General features: G+C 51.1%; 1 protein-coding gene across 2 annotated transcripts in view; it reads right to left on the bottom strand.

The window, feature by feature from the left end:
• Positions 1-10,517: 10,517 nt before the first annotated feature.
• The window catches only part of ggps1 (geranylgeranyl diphosphate synthase 1), a 41,279-nt gene continuing 30,266 nt past the window's right edge, over positions 10,518-21,530 (bottom strand). Inside the window, exons 4-7 of one of the 2 annotated variants that reach the window (XM_045214044.1) lie at positions 12,314-12,478; positions 12,023-12,238; positions 11,539-11,913; positions 10,518-11,472 (exon numbers count right to left, since the gene is read on the bottom strand). In XM_045214044.1, the coding sequence (XP_045069979.1) occupies positions 11,446-11,472; positions 11,539-11,913; positions 12,023-12,238; positions 12,314-12,478 (783 nt within the window). In that variant the 3' untranslated portion in view covers positions 10,518-11,445. Of the gene's footprint in view, positions 11,914-12,022; positions 12,239-12,313; positions 12,479-21,530 lie in introns of both variants that reach the window. The other variant, XM_041895552.2, reaches the window with a different exon arrangement.

The raw sequence follows: 21,530 nt of genomic DNA, 5'->3' as shown, positions 1-21,530 counted from the left end.
GTAGAAATTTGGCTTGGCACCTAAAACCCTCAAACTTTTACAGATGCACAATTGAGAGCATCCTGTCGGGCTGTATCACCGCCTGGTACGGCAACTGCAACGCCCGCAACCGCAGGGCTCTCCAGAGGGTGGTGTGGTCTGCCGAATGCTTTACCGGGGGCAAACTACCCGCCCTCCAAGACACCTACAGAGGCTGCTGCTGCCTATTGAAATCACTGGCCACTTTAAGAAATGGAACACTAGTCACTTTAATAATGTTTATATGTCTCATATGTATACAGTGGGCAAAAAAATATTTAGTCAGCCACCAATTGTGCAAGTTCTCCCACTTATAAAGATGAGAGAGGCCTGTAATTTTCTTCATAGGTACACGTTATCCTCTGTATAACCCCCCTACCTTGTCACAACACCACTAATTGGCTCAAATGCATTAAGAAGGAATAACATTCCACAAATTAACATTTAAGAAGGCACACCTGTTAATTGAAATGCATTCCAGGTGACTACCTCATGAAGCTGGTTGAGAGAATCCCAAGAGTGTGCAAAGCTGTCATCAAGGCAAAGGGTGGCTATATATATATATATATATATATATATATATATATATTGAATTGTTTAACACTTTTTTGGTTACTACATGATTCCATATGTGTTATTTCATAATTTATGTCTTCACTATTATTCTACAATGTAAAACATTTTTAAAATAAAGAAAAACCCTTGAATGAGTAGATGTGTCCAAACTTTTGACTGGTACTAATATATACACACATACATACATACATACATACATACATACATACATATATATATATATATATATATATATACACACACACACACTACCGTTCAAAAGTTTGGGGTCACTTAGAAATGTCCTTGTTTTCGAAAGAAATTATAACATCAAATTGATCAGAAATACAGTGTAGACATTGTTAATGTTGTAAATGGCTGTTGTAGCTGGAAACGGCTGATTTTTTACAGAATATCTACATAGGCGTACAGAGGCCAATTATAAGCAACCATCAGTCCTGTATTCCAATGGCACGTTCTGTTTGCTAATCCAAGTTTATCATTTTAAAAGGCTAATTGATCATTAGAAAACCCTTTTGTAATTATGTTAGCACAGCTGAAAACTGTTTTGCTGATTAAAGAAGCAATAAAACTGGCCTTCTTGAGACTAGTTTAGTATCTGGAGCATCAGCAATTGTGGGTTTGATTACAGGCTCAAAATGGCCAGAAACAAAGAACTTTCTTCTGAAACTCGTCAGTCTATTCTTGTTCTGAGAAATGAAGAATGCGAGAAATTTTTCCATGCGAGAAAATGCCAAGAAACTGAAGATCTCGTACAACGCTGTGTACTACTCCCTTCACAGAACAGCGCAAACTGGCTCTAACCAGAATAGAAAGAGGAGTGGGAGGCCCCGGCGCACAACTGAGCAAGAGGACAAATACATTAGAGTGTCTAGTTTGAGAAACAGATGCCTCACAGGTCCTCAACTGGCAGCTTCATTAAATAGTACCCGCAAAACACCAGTCTCAACGTCAACAGTAAAGAGGCGACTCCGGGATGCTGACCTTCTAGGCAGAGTTGGAAAGAAAAAGCCATATCTCAGACTGGCCAATAAAAATAAAAGATTAAGATGGGCAAAAGAACACAGACACTGGACAGAGGAAGACTGGGAAAAAGTGTTATGGACAGACACATCGAAGTTTGAGGTGTTCGGATCACAAAGAAGAACATTTGTGAGACGCAGACCAAATGAAAAGATGCTTGAAGAGTGCTTGATGCCATCTGTCAAGCATGGTGGAGGCAATGTGATGGTTGGGGGGTGCTTTGGTGGTGGTAAAGTGGGAGATTTGTACAGGGTAAAAGGGATCTTGAAGAAGGAAGGCTATCACTCCATTTTGCAACGCCATGCCATACCCTGTGGACGGTGCTTGATTGGAGCCAATTTCCTCCTACAACAGGACAATGACCCAAAGCACAGCTCCAAACTATGCAAGAACTATTTAGGGAAGAAGCAGTCAGTTGGTATTCTGTCTATAATGGAGTGGCCAGCACAGTCAACGGATCTCAACCCTATTGAGCTGTTGTCGGAGCAGCTAAGAAGTGCCCATCAAGCCAATCCAACTTGTGGAAAGGTGCTTCAGGAAGCATGGGGTGAAATCTCTTCAGATTACCTCAACAAATTGACAACTAGAATGCCAAAGGTCTGCAAGGCTGTAATTGCTGCAAATGGAGGATTCTTTGATGAAAGCAAAGTTTGAAGGACATAATTATTATTTCAATTAAAAATCTTTATTTCTAACCTTGTCAATGACTACATTTCCTATTCATTTTGCTATATTTCCTACTCAAATTAATTTAATGTATGTTTTCATAGAAAACAAGGACATTTCTAAGTGACCCCAAACTTTTGAACGGTAGTGTGTGTTTAAATATACATACATATACACACACACAGTTGAAGTCTGAAGTTTACATACATCTTAGCCAAATACATTTAAACTCAGTTTTTCAAAATTCCTGACATTTAATCCTAGTAAAAATTCCCTGTCTTAGGTCAGTTAGGATAGTAGAGAGAAATGTCAGAATAATAGTAGAGAGAATTATTTATTTCAGCTTTTATTTCTTTCATCACATTCCCAGTGGGTCAGAAGTTTACATACACTCAATTAGTATTTGGTAGCGTTGCCTTTAAAATTGTTAACTTGGGTCAAACGTTTCGGGTAGCCTTCCACAAGCTTCCCACAATAAGTTGGGTGAATTTTGGCCCATTCCTCCTGACAGAGCTGATGTAACTGAGTCAGGTTTGTAGGCCTCCTTGCTCGCACACGCTTTTTCAGTTCTGCCCACACATTTTCTATAGGATTGAGGTCAGGGCTTTGTGATGGCCACTCCAATACCTTGACTTTGTTGTCCTTAAGCCATTTTGCCACAACTTTGGAAGTATGCTTGGGGTCATTGTCCATTTGGAAGACCCATTTGCGACCAAGCTTTAACTTCCTGACTGATGTCTTGAGATGTTGCTTCAATATATCCACATAATTTTCCTTCCTCATGATGCCATCTATTTTGTGAAGTGCACCAGACCCTTCTTCGGCTTGCAAGCGTCCCCCTTTTTCATCCAAACATAACGATGGTCATTATGGCCAAACAGTTCTATTTTTGTTTCATCGGACCAGAGGCCATTTCTCCAGAAAGTATGATCTTTGTCCCCATGTGCAGTTGCAAACCGTAGTTTTTTATGGCGGTTTTGGAGCAGTGGCTTCTTCCTTGCTGAGCGGCCTTTCAGGTTATGTTGATATAGGACTAGTTTTACTGTGGATATAGATAATTTTGTACCTGTTTCCTCCAGCATCTTCACAAGGTCCTTTGCTGTTGTTCTGGGATTGATTTGCACCAAAGTACGTTCATCTCTAGGAGACAGAACACGTCTCCTTCCTGAGCGGAATGACGGCTGCGTGGTCCCATGGTGTTTATACTTGTGTACTATTGTTTGTACAGATTAATGTGGTATCTTCAGGCGTTTGGAAATTGCTCCCAAAGATGAACCAGACTTGTGGAGGTCTACCATTTTTTTTCGGAGGTCTTGGCTGATTTCTTTAGATTTTCCCATGATGTCAAGCAAAGAGGCACTGAGTTTGAAGGTAGGCCTTGAAATACATCCAGAGGTACACCTCCAATTGACTCAAATGATGTCAATTAGCCTATCAGAAGCTTCTAAAGCCATGACATCATTTTCTGGAATTTTCCAAGCTGTTTAAAGGCACAGTCAACTTAGTGTATGTAAACTTCTGACCCACTGGAATTGTGATACAGTGAATTATAAGTGAAATAATGTCTGTAAACAATTGTTGGAAAAATTACTTGTGTCATGCACAAAGTAGATGTCCTAACCGACTTGCCAAAACTATAGTTTGTTAACAAGAAATTTGTGGAGTGGTTGAAAAACGAGTTTTAATGACTCCAACCTAAGTGTATGTAAACTTCCGACTTCAACTGTATATGTATTTATATGTCCCGACTTTCTCTGTTCCCCTATTTCTATCATGGTCAATATTTACCACTATCAGTATCAACCGTTGGCAGGCCTAATAACAACACATACTTTAATTGAACGTTATGGCAGAATGTCGATTTTCTGCTTAAATAGACATACCCAATTGTAATTATTTTTCATGAGATGGCCATAAACAATAACTGGTAATGCTGCATAGTTCTAGAAAGGTCTAGAACTCACTGGTAAACATAGTTATAAACCGCTGAAATATTACTACAAACATTATTTTCCCTATTCAACTAAAAGTGGGTCAATAAGGGCTTGAAATGCCTGAAATGCTTTCAAAATATAGTAACAATCAAATTATAAATGACTTACTATAAGATTTCACATTTATTATAACTGTAAAATACATATGATCCTACTTAGTGACAGTACAATATTCAGCAGTTGAATTAAATTCATTCAGGGCGTAAAAGGGAACCACACCTGCAAAGCCCGTTACGCACCTGCATAAGGTAAGTCAATACCACCTACTGGTCTGGTAGGGACGCCCTAACCCCCTAGCCTCAGGCCTGGCGTAGCAGAGACTGGTCTGGTAGGGACGCCCTAACCCCCTAGCCTCAGGCCTGGCGTAGCAGAGACCGGTCTGGTTGGGACGCATCCCCCTAGCCTCAGGCCTGGCGTAGCAGAGACCGGTCTGGTTGGGACGCATCCCCCCTAGCCTCAGGCCTGGCGTAGCAGAGACTGGTCTGGTTGGGACGCATCCCCCTAGCCTCAGGCCTGGCGTAGCAGAGACCGGTCTGGTTGGGACGCATCCCCCTAGCCTCAGGCCTGGCGTAGCAGAGACCGGTCTGGTAGGGACGCCCTAACCCCCTAGCCTCAGGCCTGGCGTAGCAGAGACCGGTCTGGTTGGGACTCATCCCCCTAGCCTCAGGCCTGGCGTAGCAGAGACTGGTCTGGTAGGGACACCCTAACCCCCTAGCCTCAGGCCTGGCGTAGCAGAGACTGGTCTGGTAGGGACGCCCTAACCCCCTAGCCTCAGGCCTGGCGTAGCAGAGACTGGTCTGGTTGGGAGGATCCCCCTAGCCTCAGGCCTGGCGTAGCAGAGACCGGTCTGGTTGGGACGCATCCCCCTAGCCTCAGGCCTGGCGTAGCAGAGACCGGTCTGGTTGGGACGCATCCCCCTAGCCTCAGGCCTGGCGTAGCAGAGACCGGTCTGATTGGGACACATCCCCCTAGCCTCAGGCCTGGCGTAGCAGAGACTGGTCTGGTTGGGACGCATCCCCCTAGCCTCAGGCCTGGCGTAGCAGAGACCGGTCTGGTTGGGACGCATCCCCCTAGCCTCAGGCCTGGCGTAGCAGAGACCGGTCTGGTTGGGACGCATCCCCCTAGCCTCAGGCCTGGCGTAGCAGAGACCGGTCTGGTTGGGACACATCCCCCTAGCCTCAGGCCTGGCGTAGCAGAGACCGGTCTGGTTGGGAGGATCCCCCTAGCCTCAGGCCTGGCGTAGCAGAGACCGGTCTGGTTGGGAGGATCCCCCTAGCCTCAGGCCTGGCGTAGCAGAGACCGGTCTGGTTGGGACACATCCCCTAGCCTCAGGCCTGGCGTAGCAGAGACCGGTCTGGTTGGGACGCATCCCCCTAGCCTCAGGCCTGGCGTAGCAGAGACCGGTCTGGTTGGGACACATCCCCCTAGCCTCAGGCCTGGCGTAGCAGAGACCGGTCTGGTTGGGAGGATCCCCCTAGCCTCAGGCCTGGCGTAGCAGAGACCGGTCTGGTTGGGAGGATCCCCCTAGCCTCAGGCCTGGCGTAGCAGAGACCGGTCTGGTTGGGACACATCCCCCTAGCCTCAGGCCTGGCGTAGCAGAGACCGGTCTGGTAGGGAGGATCCCCCTAGCCTCAGGCCTGGCGTAGCAGAGACCGGTCTGGTAGGGAGGATCCCCCTAGCCTCAGGCCTGGCGTAGCAGAGACCGGTCTGGTAGGGAGGATCCCCCTAGCCTCAGGCCTGGCGTAGCAGAGACTGGTCTGGTTGGGAGGATCCCCCTAGCCTCAGGCCTGGCGTAGCAGAGACTGGTCTGGTAGGGAGGATCCCCCTAGCCTCAGGCCTGGCGTAGCAGAGACTGGTCTGGTTGGGAGGATCCCCCTAGCCTCAGGCCTGGCGTAGCAGAGACTGGTCTGGTTGGGACGCCCTAACCCCCTAGCCTCAGGCCTGGCGTAGCAGAGACCGGTCTGGTTGGGACACATCCCCCTAGCCTCAGGCCTAGCGTAGCAGAGACTGGTCTGGTTGGGATGCATCCCCCTAGCCTCAGGCCTGGCGTAGCAGAGACCGGTCTGGTTGGGACGCATCCCCCTAGCCTCAGGCCTGGCGTAGCAGAGACCGGTCTGGTTGGGACGCATCCCCCTAGCCTCAGGCCTGGCGTAGCAGAGACCGGTCTGGTTGGGAGGATCCCCCTAGCCTCAGGCCTGGCGTAGCAGAGACCGGTCTGGTTGGGACGCATCCCCCTAGCCTCAGGCCTGGCGTAGCAGAGACTGGTCTGGTTGGGACGCATCCCCCTAGCCTCAGGCCTGGCGTAGCAGAGACCGGTCTGGTTGGGAGGATCCCCTAGCCTCAGGCCTGGCGTAGCAGAGACCGGTCTGGTTGGGATGCATCCCCTAGCCTCAGGCCTGGCGTAGCAGAGACTGGTCTGGTTGGGACGCATCCCCCTAGCCTCAGGCCTGGCGTAGCAGAGACCGGTCTGGTTGGGACGCATCCCCCTAGCCTCAGGCCTGGCGTAGCAGAGACCGGTCTGGTTGGGACGCATCCCCCTAGCCTCAGGCCTGGCGTAGCAGAGACTGGTCTGGTTGGGACGCATCCCCCTAGCCTCAGGCCTGGCGTAGCAGAGACCGGTCTGGTTGGGAGGATCCCCCTAGCCTCAGGCCTGGCGTAGCAGAGACCGGTCTGGTTGGGATGCATCCCCCTAGCCTCAGGCCTGGCGTAGCAGAGACTGGTCTGGTTGGGACGCATCCCCCTAGCCTCAGGCCTGGCGTAGCAGAGACCGGTCTGGTTGGGACGCATCCCCCTAGCCTCAGGCCTGGCGTAGCAGAGACCGGTCTGGTTGGGACGCATCCCCCTAGCCTCAGGCCTGGCGTAGCAGAGACCGGTCTGGTAGGGAGGATCCCCCTAGCCTCAGGCCTGACGTAGCAGAGACCGGTCTGGTAGGGAGGATCCCCTAGCCTCAGGCCTGGCGTCAGCAGACCGGTCTGGTAGGGAGGATCCCCCTAGCCTCAGGCCTGGCGTAGCAGAGACCGGTCTGGTTGGGACGCATCCCCCTAGCCTCAGGCCTGGCGTAGCAGAGACCGGTCTGGTTGGGACGCATCCCCCTAGCCTCAGGCCTGGCGTAGCAGAGACCGGTCTGGTTGGGACGATCCCCCTAGCCTCAGGCCTGGCGTAGCAGAGACCAGTCTGGTAGGGAGGATCCCCCTAGCCTCAGGCCTGGCGTAGCAGAGACCGGTCTGGTAGGGAGGATCCCCCTAGCCTCAGGCCTGGCGTAGCAGAGACCGGTCTGGTTGGGAGGATCCCCCTAGCCTCAGGCCTGGCGTAGCAGAGACCGGTCTGGTTGGGACGCATCCCCCTAGCCTCAGGCCTGGCGTAGCAGAGACCGGTCTGGTTGGGACGCGTCCCCTAGCCTCAGGCCTGGCGTAGCAGAGACCGGTCTGGTAGGGAGGATCCCCCTAGCCTCAGGCCTGGCGTAGCAGAGACCGGTCTGGTAGGGAGGATCCCCTAGCCTCAGGCCTGGCGTAGCAGAGACCGGTCTGGTAGGGAGGATCCCCCTAGCCTCAGGCCTGGCGTAGCAGAGACCGGTCTGGTTGGGAGGATCCCCCTAGCCTCAGGCCTGGCATAGCAGAGACCGGTCTGGTTGGGAGGATCCCCCTAGCCTCAGGCCTGGCGTAGCAGAGACCGGTCTGGTAGGGAGGATCCCCCTAGCCTCAGGCCTGGCGTAGCAGAGACCGGTCTGGTTGGGACGCATCCCCCTAGCCTCAGGCCTGGCGTAGCAGAGACTGGTCTGGTTGGGACGCATCCCCCTAGCCTCAGGCCTGGCGTAGCAGAGACCGGTCTGGTTGGGAGGATCCCCCTAGCCTCAGGCCTGGCGTAGCAGAGACCGGTCTGGTTGGGATGCATCCCCCTAGCCTCAGGCCTGGCGTAGCAGAGACTGGTCTGGTTGGGACGCATCCCCCTAGCCTCAGGCCTGGCGTAGCAGAGACCGGTCTGGTTGGGACGCATCCCCCTAGCCTCAGGCCTGGCGTAGCAGAGACCGGTCTGGTTGGGACGCATCCCCCTAGCCTCAGGCCTGGCGTAGCAGAGACCGGTCTGGTAGGGAGGATCCCCCTAGCCTCAGGCCTGGCGTAGCAGAGACCGGTCTGGTAGGGAGGATCCCCCTAGCCTCAGGCCTGGCGTAGCAGAGACCGGTCTGGTTGGGAGGATCCCCCTAGCCTCAGGCCTGGCATAGCAGAGACCGGTCTGGTTGGGAGGATCCCCCTAGCCTCAGGCCTGGCGTAGCAGAGACCGGTCTGGTAGGGAGGATCCCCTAGCCTCAGGCCTGGGCGTAGCAGAGACCGGGTCTGGTTGGGACGCATCCCCCTAGCCTCAGGCCTGGCGTAGCAGAGACTGGTCTGGTTGGGACGCATCCCCCTAGCCTCAGGCCTGGCGTAGCAGAGACCGGTCTGGTTGGGACGCATCCCCCCTAGCCTCAGGCCTGGCGTAGCAGAGACTGGTCTGGTTGGGAGGATCCCCCTAGCCTCAGGCCTGGCGTAGCAGAGACCGGGTCTGGTTGGGACGCATCCCCCTAGCCTCAGGCCTGGCGTATCAGAGACCGGTCTGGTTGGGGACGCATCCCCTAGCCTCAGGCCTGGCGTAGCAGAGACCGGTCTGGTTGGGACGCATCCCCTAGCCTCAGGCCTGGCGTAGCAGAGACTGGTCTGGTTGGGACGCATCCCCCTAGCCTCAGGCCTGGCGTAGCAGAGACCGGTCTGGTTGGGACGCATCCCCCTAGCCTCAGGCCTGGGCGTAGCAGAGACCGGTCTGGTTGGGAGGATCCCCCTAGCCTCAGGCCTGGCGTAGCAGAGACTGGTCTGGTTGGGACGCATCCCCCTAGCCTCAGGCCTGGCGTAGCAGAGACCGGTCTGGTTGGGACGCATCCCCCTAGCCTCAGGCCTGGCGTAGCAGAGACCGGTCTGGTTGGGATGCGTCCCCCTAGCCTCAGGCCTGGCGTAGCAGAGACCGGTCTGGTTGGGATGCGTCCCCCTAGCCTCAGGCCTGGCGTAGCAGAGACTGGTCTGGTTGGGACGCATCCCCCTAGCCTCAGGCCTGGCGTAGCAGAGACCGGTCTGGTTGGGACGCGTCCCCCTAGCCTCAGGCCTGGCGTAGCAGAGACCGGTCTGGTTGGGACGCGTCCCCCTAGCCTCAGGCCTGGCGTAGCAGAGACCGGTCTGGTTGGGAGGATCCCCCTAGCCTCAGGCCTGGCGTAGCAGAGACCGGTCTGGTTGGGACGCGTCCCCCTAGCCTCAGGCCTGGCGTAGCAGAGACCGGTCTGGTTGGGACGCGTCCCCCTAGCCTCAGGCCTGGCGTAGCAGAGACCGGTCTGGTTGGGAGGATCCCCCTAGCCTCAGGCCTGGCGTAGCAGAGACCGGTCTGGTTGGGACGCATCCCCCTAGCCTCAGGCCTGGCGTAGCAGAGACCGGTCTGGTTGGGAGGATCCCCCTAGCCTCAGGCCTGGCGTAGCAGAGACCGGTCTGGTTGGGACGCATCCCCCTAGCCTCAGGCCTGGCGTAGCAGAGACCGGTCTGGTTGGGACGCATCCCCCTAGCCTCAGGCCTGGCGTAGCAGAGACCGGTCTGGTTGGGACGCGTCCCCCTAGCCTCAGGCCTGGCGTAGCAGAGACCGGTCTGGTTGGGACGCGTCCCCCTAGCCTCAGGCCTGGCGTAGCAGAGACCGGGTCTGGTTGGGACGCGTCCCCTAGCCTCAGGCCTGGCGTAGCAGAGACCGGTCTGGTTGGGAGGATCCCCCTAGCCTCAGGCCTGGCGTAGCAGAGACTGGTCTGGTTGGGACGCATCCCCCTAGCCTCAGGCCTGGCGTAGCAGAGACCGGTCTGGTTGGGAGGATCCCCCTAGCCTCAGGCCTGGCGTAGCAGAGACCGGTCTGGTTGGGACACATCCCCCTAGCCTCAGGCCTGGCGTAGCAGAGACCGGTCTGGTTGGGACGCATCCCCCTAGCCTCAGGCCTGGCGTAGCAGAGACCGGTCTGGTTGGGAGGATCCCTGGAAAATAGTAGCAGGGAGGACAATCCTGGCTGAGAGCTGGATTCAATTCGTATCGCGAAAGATCTGCGTTAAAAATGTAAAAGGTAATTTCCGATTGAGCCGACATGCAGCTGGGGAACATGGTCTTTAAATTTCAATCAAGCTATAACGCGGATCTTCAGCGATACTCCTGCGATAAGGTTTGAATCCAGCCCAAAATAAATTAAATGCCATTTTTCGTCAAAAAGGTTTTATTCAATCAATTCACGTTTGTTACATAGTAGCCATTTGCAATATACCGTATCAACGTAAACAAGTGTAATAAAATAGAGAACGTGTTGCTATGACGGGTTGCAGGTGAAACATCTGGAGTCACTAAACTTTAGGTAAAGGCAGTGGACAATAACCAAACACATTCGTAGAACAGAGTATCCATTAATTCATCTAATATGTACCAAATAGCAAACATCACTCTGGCATCATCATCATCATCCTCAGAAATCCGACCTCATATTTCCTTCTACACCTCATTGACGCTTGGCCTTCACTAAAAACACTAAAGCCGGAACCAATTTCCACTTGGTATTGAAATAGAACACATTTGAAAACTTTTGTAAGCTGCAAGTAAGACTTACATTTTTTTCTAGTTTTTGTAGAGACAGGTCATGTGATGAACAGATCTCTTCTCCATATTTATAATGATATATATATATAATATATGTGCTGTGCTTTGTTCGCAATTTGTCTAGAGTACTAGAAAGCCAAGGTTTGTGAAGCATAGCTGTGAGTTGGTTTGGTATGGTTGTCATGCTCGGGGGGGGCTGCATAACACAGCTGTGTGTCAGTGTAGTGAATATGATGTCAGTAATCTGTGTGGCTAGACTGAATGATCTGAGGGCCTTTGGCGGGCAGCCAGTTGCCCATCCCTGGCTCAGGCTCCCGGTGCATGTGGGTGAGATGTTTGACAGGCGTGTAACTGTTTGGTAAGTGTGTACGTGGTCAGTCCTCTTTAGGCCTAGCCTTAGCCTCAGGCTCACGGTGCATGTGGGTGAGATGTTTGACAGGCGTGTAACTGTTTGGTAAGTGTTTACGTGGTCAGTCCTCTTTAGGCCTTGCCTTAGCCTCAGGCTCACGGTGACTGTTTGGTAAGTGTTTACGTGGTCAGTCCTCTTTAGGCCTAGCCTTAGCCTCAGGCTCCCGGTGACTGTTTGGTAAGTGTTTACGTGGTCAGTCCTCTTTAGGCCTAGCCTTAGCCTCAGGCTCTCTAAACATCTTACTGAGGTGTTTCACCAACCCCTCCAGTTCAGGGTTTCCCCCCAGATCCGTGATAAGGCGGTATGCCTCGGCCTCCAGCCCTCTCAGGGTCTCTCTGGTGTAGGCGAAGGAGCCCACCTTCTCCAGGTAGTCCACACAGTACTTCTTAATGTCCACGTTCTCCGTCCTCTGTCTCAGGATGTTCTGGACCTGAGTGCTCTCAGGACGGGACCAGATGGCGTGGATGGTGGGGAAGGAGAACTTCCCCTCCGTCAGGTCCTCACAGAAGGACTTGTTCTCGCTGTACTCCGCTGAGTTCAGGTTGGCGTAGTCGTCTCTGATCTGGAAGAAGAGCCCTAACGTGTCCAGGAGGGGCTGGAGGGTTCAAAAGGTCAAATCACATGAAAAGGTTTTCATAAAGAAGTTTAGAAAATGAAATTGCTAGTGTTGAAAAATAAGAGCAACAAAATAAGAATGTATCTACCTTAAGGTCTCGTTTCCAACCAGAGAACAGCTGCATGAGCCCTACGGCCAGGCCGAACAGGCCCCCTGTCTTCTGGAGGACCATGGTGCGGTACTGGCTCTCTGTGGGGCACGTGTAGGTGTCTCTCCAGTGGATATCAAGGCCCTGGCCACGGTGCAGCTCCAACAGCTGTCTGGTGAACACACGTACTGCCTCGGGGTGATCCAGGGTCAGCACCTGAAAACAAATAACACGTAGCGTTATAACGCTGTCTAGTGAACCCGCTGATCAAAAAAATATCAACCAAATCACCTTCTCCAGTCCCAGGAAGTAGACGTAGTTGGCAGAGTTGATAACAGAGGGGACTCCATAGATGCTGTGGGCTACAGGGAAACCTCTCCTCAGTGTAGAACTGTCCTCGATGTCATCTATCAGGAGACTGGCGTTGTGCAGCATCTCAGTCACCTCTATGATCACCTACACAGAGAGGAGACATTTTAATTTTGTTTCTCTCACAGCTGTTTAAGATGTGTAATAATTCATTTAATTCATAATTTGTTTTGTGTGTGTGAGATGATGTATATATCTATATCTATATCTATCTATCTCTCTATCTATCCATCTATCACACATACAGTACCAGTCAAGTTTGGACACACCTACTCATTAAAAGGTTTTTCTTTATTTTTACTATTTTCTACATTGTAGAATAATAGTGAAGACATCAGAACTATGAAATAACACACATGGAATCATCTAGTAACCAAAAATAGTGTTAAACAAATCAAACCATATTTTATATTTGACATTCTTCAAATAGCCACCCTTTGCCTTGATGACAGCTTTGCACTCTCTCCACAGCAGAGTTACTGTTCAGCCATGCTGTGCTACAGCTATTCTCCAGCAGGGGGAGCTAACTGACAAGGCAGCACTGTGTGGGAGGGAGAGATTTGAGATTCACTGAGGCAGACAGACAGAGAATATGGAGCTCTGCTCTGTGTAGGGTGTTCTCCTCATCCTCCTAGATATTTCCGCTGCCTTCGACACCGTGAACCATCAGATCCTCCACCCTCTCAGGGCTGGGTGTCTCAGGCTCTGCACACTCCTGGATTACATCATACCTGGCAGGTCGCTCCTACCAGGTGACGTGGAGAGGATCTGTGTCTGCACCATGTACTCTCACTACTGGTGTCCCCCAGGGCTCGGTTCTAGGCCCTCTCCTATTCTCTCTATACACCAAGTCACTCTGCTCCGTCATATCCTCACATGGTCTCTCCTATCATTACTATGTGGATGACACAAGTACATTTCTCCTTCCCCCCTTCTGACACCCAGGTGGCATCTCTGTGTGCCTGGCAGATATCTCAGCTTGGATGTCAGTCCACCACCTCAAGCTCAACAAGACATAGCTGGTCTTCCTCCCGGGGAACGCCTGCCCGCTCCAAGACCTCTCCATCATGGTTGACAATTCCACGGTGTCCCCCTCCCAGACTGCAAAATAATCTTGGCGTGACCCTGGACAACACCCTGTCGTTCTCTGCAAACATCAAAGCAGTAACCCGCTCCTGCAGGTTCATGCTCTACAACATCCGTAGAGTACGACCCTTCCTCACACAGGAAGCGGCGCAGGTCCTAATCCAGGCACTTGTCATCTCCCGTCTGGATAACTGCAACTCTGTAGGCTGGGTTCTCTGCTTATGCCATCAAACACCTGCAACTTATCCAGAACGCTGCAGCCCGCCTGGTGTTCAACCTTCCCAAGTTCTTCCATGTCACCCCGCTCCTCCCACACTCCACTGGCTTCCAGTCGAAGCTTGCATCCACTACAAGACCATGGTGCTTACCTACGGAACAGCAAGAGGAACTGCCCCTCCCTACCTTCAGGCTCTGCTCAAACCCTACATCCCAACCTGAGCACTCCGTTCTACTACCACTGGTCTCTTGGCCCTCCCACCTCTACAGGAAGGCAGCGACCGTTCAGCCCAGTCAAAGCTCTTCTCTGTCCTGGCACCCCAATGGAGGAACCAGCTTCCCACTAAAGTCACGACAGTGGAGTCCCTGCCCATCTTCCGAAAACGTCTAAATCCCTACCTCTGAAGATAATCTTAAATAACTCACGGCGCCCCCGAAGCCCCCCCCAAAAAAGGCATTAGTATTTTCCCACTAGCATTGACTTTGCTGATAAACACTTTGAGGGAAAATGTACTTGATATGATTGTGATGTGCTGTCTCACCTAGCCATCTTAAGAAGAATGCACTAACTGTAAGTCGCTCTGGATAAGATCGCCCGCTAAATGACTAAAATGTAAAATGCAGTAGAAAGTAAACATTCGCCATTAAGCAGACATTTTGTTATCCAAAGCGACTTAGTCCTGTGTGCATGCATTTTCCATACGAGTGGCCCCAGCGGGAATCAAACCCACGACCCTTGCCTTTGCAAGCGCCACGCTCTAACAACTGAGCTACACAGGACCAAACTGGCTGGTGGGTCAGGGAAGAGTGGTTCGAATCCAGGCTCTGTCGTAGCCGGCCGCGACCTGGAGACCCATGGGGCGGCGCACAATTGGACCAGCGTCGTCCAGGGTAGGGGAGGGAATGGCCGGCAGGGATGTAGCTCAGTTGGTAGAGCGTGGCGTCAGGGAAGAGACGGACACTGTAGTGCTGCTGTACTTTTAACCCCTATGCACTTCCTAGGGTATAAAGCGCCATTTGCAGACAAAGTGCTCATCTTCTTACATTTGTAGTTTAGGAACTTAGCCTGTTAAATATAATACGTTTGTGTTAGAGAGGGAGACCATTTTTTTTCTTCTTTTTTTTTTTTCTCCGTTCATTTAAAATGAGTAAAATGGCAGTGTCTTCTACATCTCTCTGCCACAGCCAGGGGGCGCACTGTCAGAAAACAGCTCCAGGCAGAGAGATGTCATTTATAAAATAGCCTCCAACACTCTACTCAGCAAATTGGATGTAGTCTATCACATTGCCATCCGTTTTGTCTCCAAAGCCCCATATACTACCCACCATTGTGACCTGTACGCTCTCGTTGGCTGGTCCTCACTACATATTCGTCGCCAATCCCACTGGCTCCAGGTCATCTATAAATCACTGTTAGGCAAATCCGCGCCTTATCTTAGCTCATTGGCCACCATAGCAACACCCACCCGTAGTCTGCGCTCCAGCAGGTATATCTCACTGGTCATCCCCAAAGCCAACACCTCCTTTGGCCGTCATTCCTTCCAGTTCTCTGCTGCCAATGACTGGAACAAACTGCAAAAATCTCTGAAGCTGGAGACTCTTATCTCCCTCACTAACTTTAAGCATCAGTTGTCAGAGCAGCTTACCGATCACTGCACCTGTACACAGCCCATCTGAAATTAGCCCACCCAACTACCTCATCCCCATATTGTTATTTATTTTGCTCATTTGCACCCCAGTATCTCTATTTGCACATCATCTCTTGCACATCTATCATTCCAGTGTTAATACTAAATTGTAATTATTTTGCACTATGGCCTATTTATTGCCTTACCTCCATAACTTGCTTCATTTGAACACACTGTATATATATTTTCTGTTGTATTTTTGACTTTATGTTTTGTTTTACCCCATATGTAACTCTGTGTTGTTGTTTTTATCACACTGCTTTGCTTTATCTTGGCCAGGTCGCAGTTGTAAATGAGAACTTGTTCTCAACTGGCTTACCTGGTTAAATAAAGGTGAAATAAAAATAATACAACATAAAAAGCTGTCATGTCTCTCTGCCACAGCCAGGGGGCGCACTGTCAGAAAACAGCTCCAGGCAGAGAGAAGACGTATCACGTCTCTCCTCATGAGAGCCAGTTTCATCATAGCACTTGATGGTTTTTGCGACTGCACTTGAAGAAACGTTCAAAGTTCTTGAAATGTTCCGTATTGACTGACCTTCATGTCTTAAAGTAATGATGGACTGTCGTTTCTCTTTGCTTATTTGAGCTGATCTTGCCATAATATGGACTTGGTCTTTTACCAAATAGGGCTATCTTCTGTATACCACCCCTACCTTGTCACAACACAACTGATTGGCTCAAACGCATTAAGAAGGAAAGAAATTCCACAAATTAACTTTTAAGAAGGCACACCTGTTAATTGAAATGCATTCCAGGTGACTACCTCATGAAGCTGGTTGAGATAATGCCAAGAGTGTGCAAAGCTGTCATCAAGGCAAAAGGGTGGCTACTTTGAAGAATCTCAAATATATTTTGATTTGAAATGGAAAATGGTTTCTCCCTGTCCCGGTTTCAGTCTGTTTGGTGTCAAGTCAATACGACCCAGTTGTCCCTAATCCAGCCCTGTGCGAGGAGAGCAGCAGGCTGCCATGGCCCGGTCAGAGTAACGGGGCTTTACTGGGAGATTATTTAGAAGACAGGTGCTGTGGCCTGGTAATCAAAGCGGTGTGCATGTGTATGTACAGTACAAGTCAAAAGTTTGGACACACCTACTCATTCCAGGGTTTGTCTTTATTTTTACTATTTTCTACATTGTAGAATAATATTGAAGACATCAAAACTATGAAATAACACATATGGAATCATTTAGTAATCAAAAAAAGTGTTCAACAAATCAAAATATATATTTGAGATTCTTCAAAGTAGCCACCCTTTGCCTTGATGACAGCTTTGCAAACTCTTGGCATTCTCTCAACCAGCTTCACCTAGAATGCTTTTCCAACAGTCTTGAAGGAGTTCCCACATATGCTGAGCACTTGTTGGCTGCTTTTCCTTCACTCTGCGGTGCAACTCATCCCAAACCATCTCAATTGGGTTGAGGTCGGGGGATTGTGGAGGCCAGGTCATCTGATGCAGCACTCCATCACTCTCCTTCTTGGTCAAATAGCCCTTTCACAGCCTGGAGGTGTGTTGGGTCATTGTCCTGTTGAAAAACAAATGATAGTCCCACTAAGCCCAAACCAGATGGGATGGCTTATCGCTGCAGAATGCTGTGGTAGCCATGCTGGTTAAGTGTGCTTTTAATTCTAAAGAAATCACTGACAGTGTCACCAGCAAAGCACCCCCACACCGCCTTGCTTCACGGTGGGAAACATAAATGCGGAGATCATCCGTTCACCTACTCTGTGTCACAAAGACACGGCGGTTGGAACCAAAAATCTCAAATTTGGACTCATCAGACCAAAGGACAGATTTCCACCGGTCAAATGTCCATTGCTCGTGTTTCTTGGCCCAAGCAAGTCTCTTCTTCTTATTGGTGTCCTTTAGTAGTGGTTTCTTTGCAGCAATTCGACCATGAAGGCCTGATCCACGCAGTCTCCTCTGAACCGTTGATGTTGAGATGTGTCTGTTACTTGAACTCTGTGAAGCATTTATTTGGGCTGCAATTTCTGAGGCTGGTAACTCTAATGAACTTATCCTCTGCAGTAGAGGTAACTCTGGGTCTTCCATTCCTGTGGCGGTCCACATGAGAGCCAGTTTCATCATAGCGCTTGATAGTTTTTGCGACTGCACTTGAAGAAACATTCAAAGTTCTTTACATTTTCCATATTGACTGACCTTCATGTCTTAAAGTAATGGACTGTCGTTTCTCTTTGCTTATTTGAGCTGTTCTTGCCATAATATGGACTTGGTCTTTTACCAAATAGGGCTATTTTCTGTATACTCCCCCCTACCTTGACACAACACAACTGATTGGCTCAAACGCATTAAGAAGGAAAGAAATTCCACAAATTAACTTTTAAGAAGGCACACCTGTTAATTTAAATGCATTCCAGGTGACTATCTCATGAAGCTGGTTGAGAGAATGCCAAGAGTGTGCAAAGCTGTCATCAAGGCAAAGGGTGGCTATTTGAAGAATCTCAAATATAAAATATATTTTGATTTGTTTAACACTTTTTTGGTTACTACATGATTCCATATGTTATTTCATAGTTTTGATGTCTTCACTATTATTTTACAATGTAGAAAATAGTAAAAATAAAGAAAAACCCTTGAATGAGTAGGTGTGTCCAAACTTTTGACTGGTGCTGTATGTGTGTAAAATAGCCTTGTTCCTTGTGGGGACCGGTGAAATGTCCCCACAAGGACAGTAAAACCAAAAACTCCACACACACACACACATTTTACAAACGCCATGCTCTACCAACTGAGCTACCTCCCTGCCGGCCATACCCTCCCTACCCTGGACGACGCTGGGCCAATTGTGCGCCGCCCCATTGGAATGCTCCAAGTCACACACACACAAGCTGAATACAAAGAGTAAACCTAGACACATTATAATCTGCATGTCAATTCAGAGAACATACAGGGAGAATATATAGGAGGAGATTCTTTGGATTACAAACTCTAGAATGAGGACTTGGAGCATTCCATTCCCCTCAGATGAATATAAAGAAACAATAAACAATGAACAACCGCTATTAAGTATTATTATAATATATAACACTTATAGTAAAAGAAGAGCACCTTGTCTAGCAGTCTGACTTCCTGCAACAAAACAATTCTAGTCCAAATGGCACCCTATTCCCTACGCAATGCATTACTTTTGTCCAGGGCTTTGGTCAAAAGTAGTGCACTATATAGGGAATAGGGAGCTATTTAGGACAGCTCTGCATAACTCTGCTGCTCCAGCCAGCGTCCGTCCGTCTGACCCCTACACTGACCTCACTACTAGCCTACAGAGCTTCCCTGACCCCTATACTACTAGCCTATAGAGCTCCTAGCCCACAGACCGCTAGACAGAGCCCGTCTCCTAGCCCACAGACCACTAGACAGAGCCCGTCTCCTAGCCCACAGACCACTAGACAGAGCCCGTCTCCTAGCCCACAGACCACTAGACAGAGCCCGTCTCCTAGCCCACAGACCACTAGACAGAGCCCGTCTCCTAGCCCACAGACCGCTAGACAGAGCCCGTCTCCTAGCCCACAGACCACTAGACAGAGCCCGTCTCCCTAGCCCACAGACCACTAGACAGAGCCCGTCTCCTAGACCACAGACCACTAGACAGAGCCCGTCTCCTAGCCCACAGACCACTAGACAGAGCCCGTCTCCTAGCCCACAGACCGCTAGACAGAGCCCGTCTCCTAGCCCACAGACCACTAGACAGAGCCCGTCTCCTAGCCCACAGACCACTAGACAGAGCCCGTCTCCTAGACCACAGACCACTAGACAGAGCCCGTCTCCTAGCCCACAGACCACTAGACAGAGCCCGTCTCCTAGCCCACTAGACAGAGCCCGTCTCCTAGCCCACAGACCACTAGACAGAGCCCGTCTCCTAGACCACAGACCACTAGACAGAGCCCGTCTCCTAGACCATAGACCACTAGACAGAGCCCGTCTCCTAGACCACTAGACAGAGCCCGTCTCCTAGCCCACAGACCACTAGACAGAGCCCGTCTCCTAGCCCACTAGACAGAGCCCGTCTCCTAGACCACAGACCACTAGACAGAGCCCGTCTCCTAGCCCACAGACCACTAGACAGAGCCCGTCTCCTAGCCCACAGACCACTAGACAGAGCCCGTCTCCTAGCCCACTAGACAGAGCCCGTCTCCTAGCCCACAGACCACTAGACAGAGCCCGTCTCCTAGCCCACAGACCACTAGACAGAGCCCGTCTCCTAGCCCACTAGACAGAGCCCGTCTCCTAGCCCACAGACCACTAGACAGAGCCCGTCTCCTAGCCCACAGACCACTAGACAGAGCCCGTCTCCTAGACCACAGACCACTAGACAAAGCCCGTCTCCTAGACCACAGACCACTAGACAGAGCCCGTCTCCTAGCCCACAGACCACTAGACAGAGCCCGTCTCCTAGCCCACAGACCACTAGACAGAGCCCGTCTCCTAGCCCACAGACCACTAGACAGAGCCCGTCTCCTAGCCCACAGACCACTAGACAGAGCCCGTCTCCTAGACCACAGACCACTAGACAGAGCCCGTCTCCTAGCCCACAGACCACTAGACAGAGCCCGTCTCCTAGCCCACAGACCACTAGACAGAGCCCGTCTCCTAGCCCACAGACCACTAGACAGAGCCCGTCTCCCTAGCCCACAGACCACTAGACAGAGCCCGTCTCCTAGCCCACAGACCACTAGACAGAGCCCGTCTCCTAGCCCACAGACCACTAGACAGAGCCCGTCTCCTAGCCCACAGACCACTAGACAGAGCCCGTCTCCTAGACCACAGACCACTAGACAGAGCCCGTCTCCTAGACCATAGACCACTAGACAGAGCCCGTCTCCTAGACCACTAGACAGAGCCCGTCTCCTAGCCCACAGACCACTAGACAGAGCCCGTCTCCTAGCCCACAGACCACTAGACAGAGCCCGTCTCCTAGCCCACAGACCGCTAGACAGAGCCCGTCTCCTAGACCACAGACCACTAGACAGAGCCCGTCTCCTAGCCCACAGACCACTAGACAGAGCCCGTCTCCTAGACCACAGACCACTAGACAGAGCCCGTCTCCTAGCCCACAGACCACTAGACAGAGCCCGTCTCCTAGCCCACAGACCACTAGACAGAGCCCGTCTCCTAGCCCACAGACCACTAGACAGAGCCCGTCTCCTAGCCCACAGACCACTAGACAGAGCCCGTCTCCTAGCCCACAGACCACTAGACAGAGCCCGTCTCCTAGCCCACAGACCACTAGACAGAGCCCGTCTCCTAGCCCACTAGACAGAGCCCGTCTCCTAGCCCACAGACCACTAGACAGAGCCCGTCTCCTAGACCACAGACCACTAGACAGAGCCCGTCTCCTAGCCCACTAGACAGAGCCCGTCTCCTAGCCCACAGACCACTAGACAGAGCCCGTCTCCTAGCCCACAGACCACTAGACAGAGCCCATCTCCTAGCCCACAGACCACTAGACAGAGCCCGTCTCCTAGCCCACAGACCACTAGACAGAGCCCGTCTCCTAGCCCACAGACCACTAGACAGAGCCCGTCTCCTAGCCCACAGACCACTAGACAGAGCCCGTCTCCTAGCCCACAGACCACTAGACAGAGCCCGTCTCCTAGCCCACAGACCACTAGACAGAGCCCGTCTCCTAGCCCACTAGACAGAGCCCGTCTCCTAGCCCACAGACCACTAGACAGAGCCCGTCTCCTAGCCCACAGACCACTAGACAGAGCAAGAGGCAACTACTGTACTAATTACTAGCTGCAGTTACCAGACAGGGAACAGTAGAGAACCTCAAGTCAGTCAATATTGTATTATAGCTGGAAGCTGGTAGAGGGGCTGCAGCTGGTAATTGGTTTTCAGGAGTCAGATGCCTACAGATGGAAGCTCTGTATCATATTAATATTTCTATGTAAAGAGGTGTGTGTTTACTGATGGAGAATAAATAAACAGCCGGAAAGATGACAGGGACATGGGTGAACCAGTCACTGGCTTTATCTGGGGTGTGAATCAGTCAGTCAGTCACTGGCTGGCTGGCTGTACCTAGAGGCAGGGATGCTGTTTCCATGGTTTTGAGGCGACTGACTACACTGCCTGACAGCTGCTTGTTAATGATGGCAGCACGCTCAGTCTGTCTGCCAGGTTGAGGGAGA

Source organism: Coregonus clupeaformis, unplaced genomic scaffold (genome assembly GCF_020615455.1).
Source record: "Coregonus clupeaformis isolate EN_2021a unplaced genomic scaffold, ASM2061545v1 scaf0191, whole genome shotgun sequence".
Taxonomy (NCBI): Eukaryota; Metazoa; Chordata; class Actinopteri; order Salmoniformes; family Salmonidae; genus Coregonus; species Coregonus clupeaformis.
The sequence above is the reverse complement of the archived record's forward strand: the minus strand, read 5'-3'. Positions and strand labels throughout refer to the sequence as shown.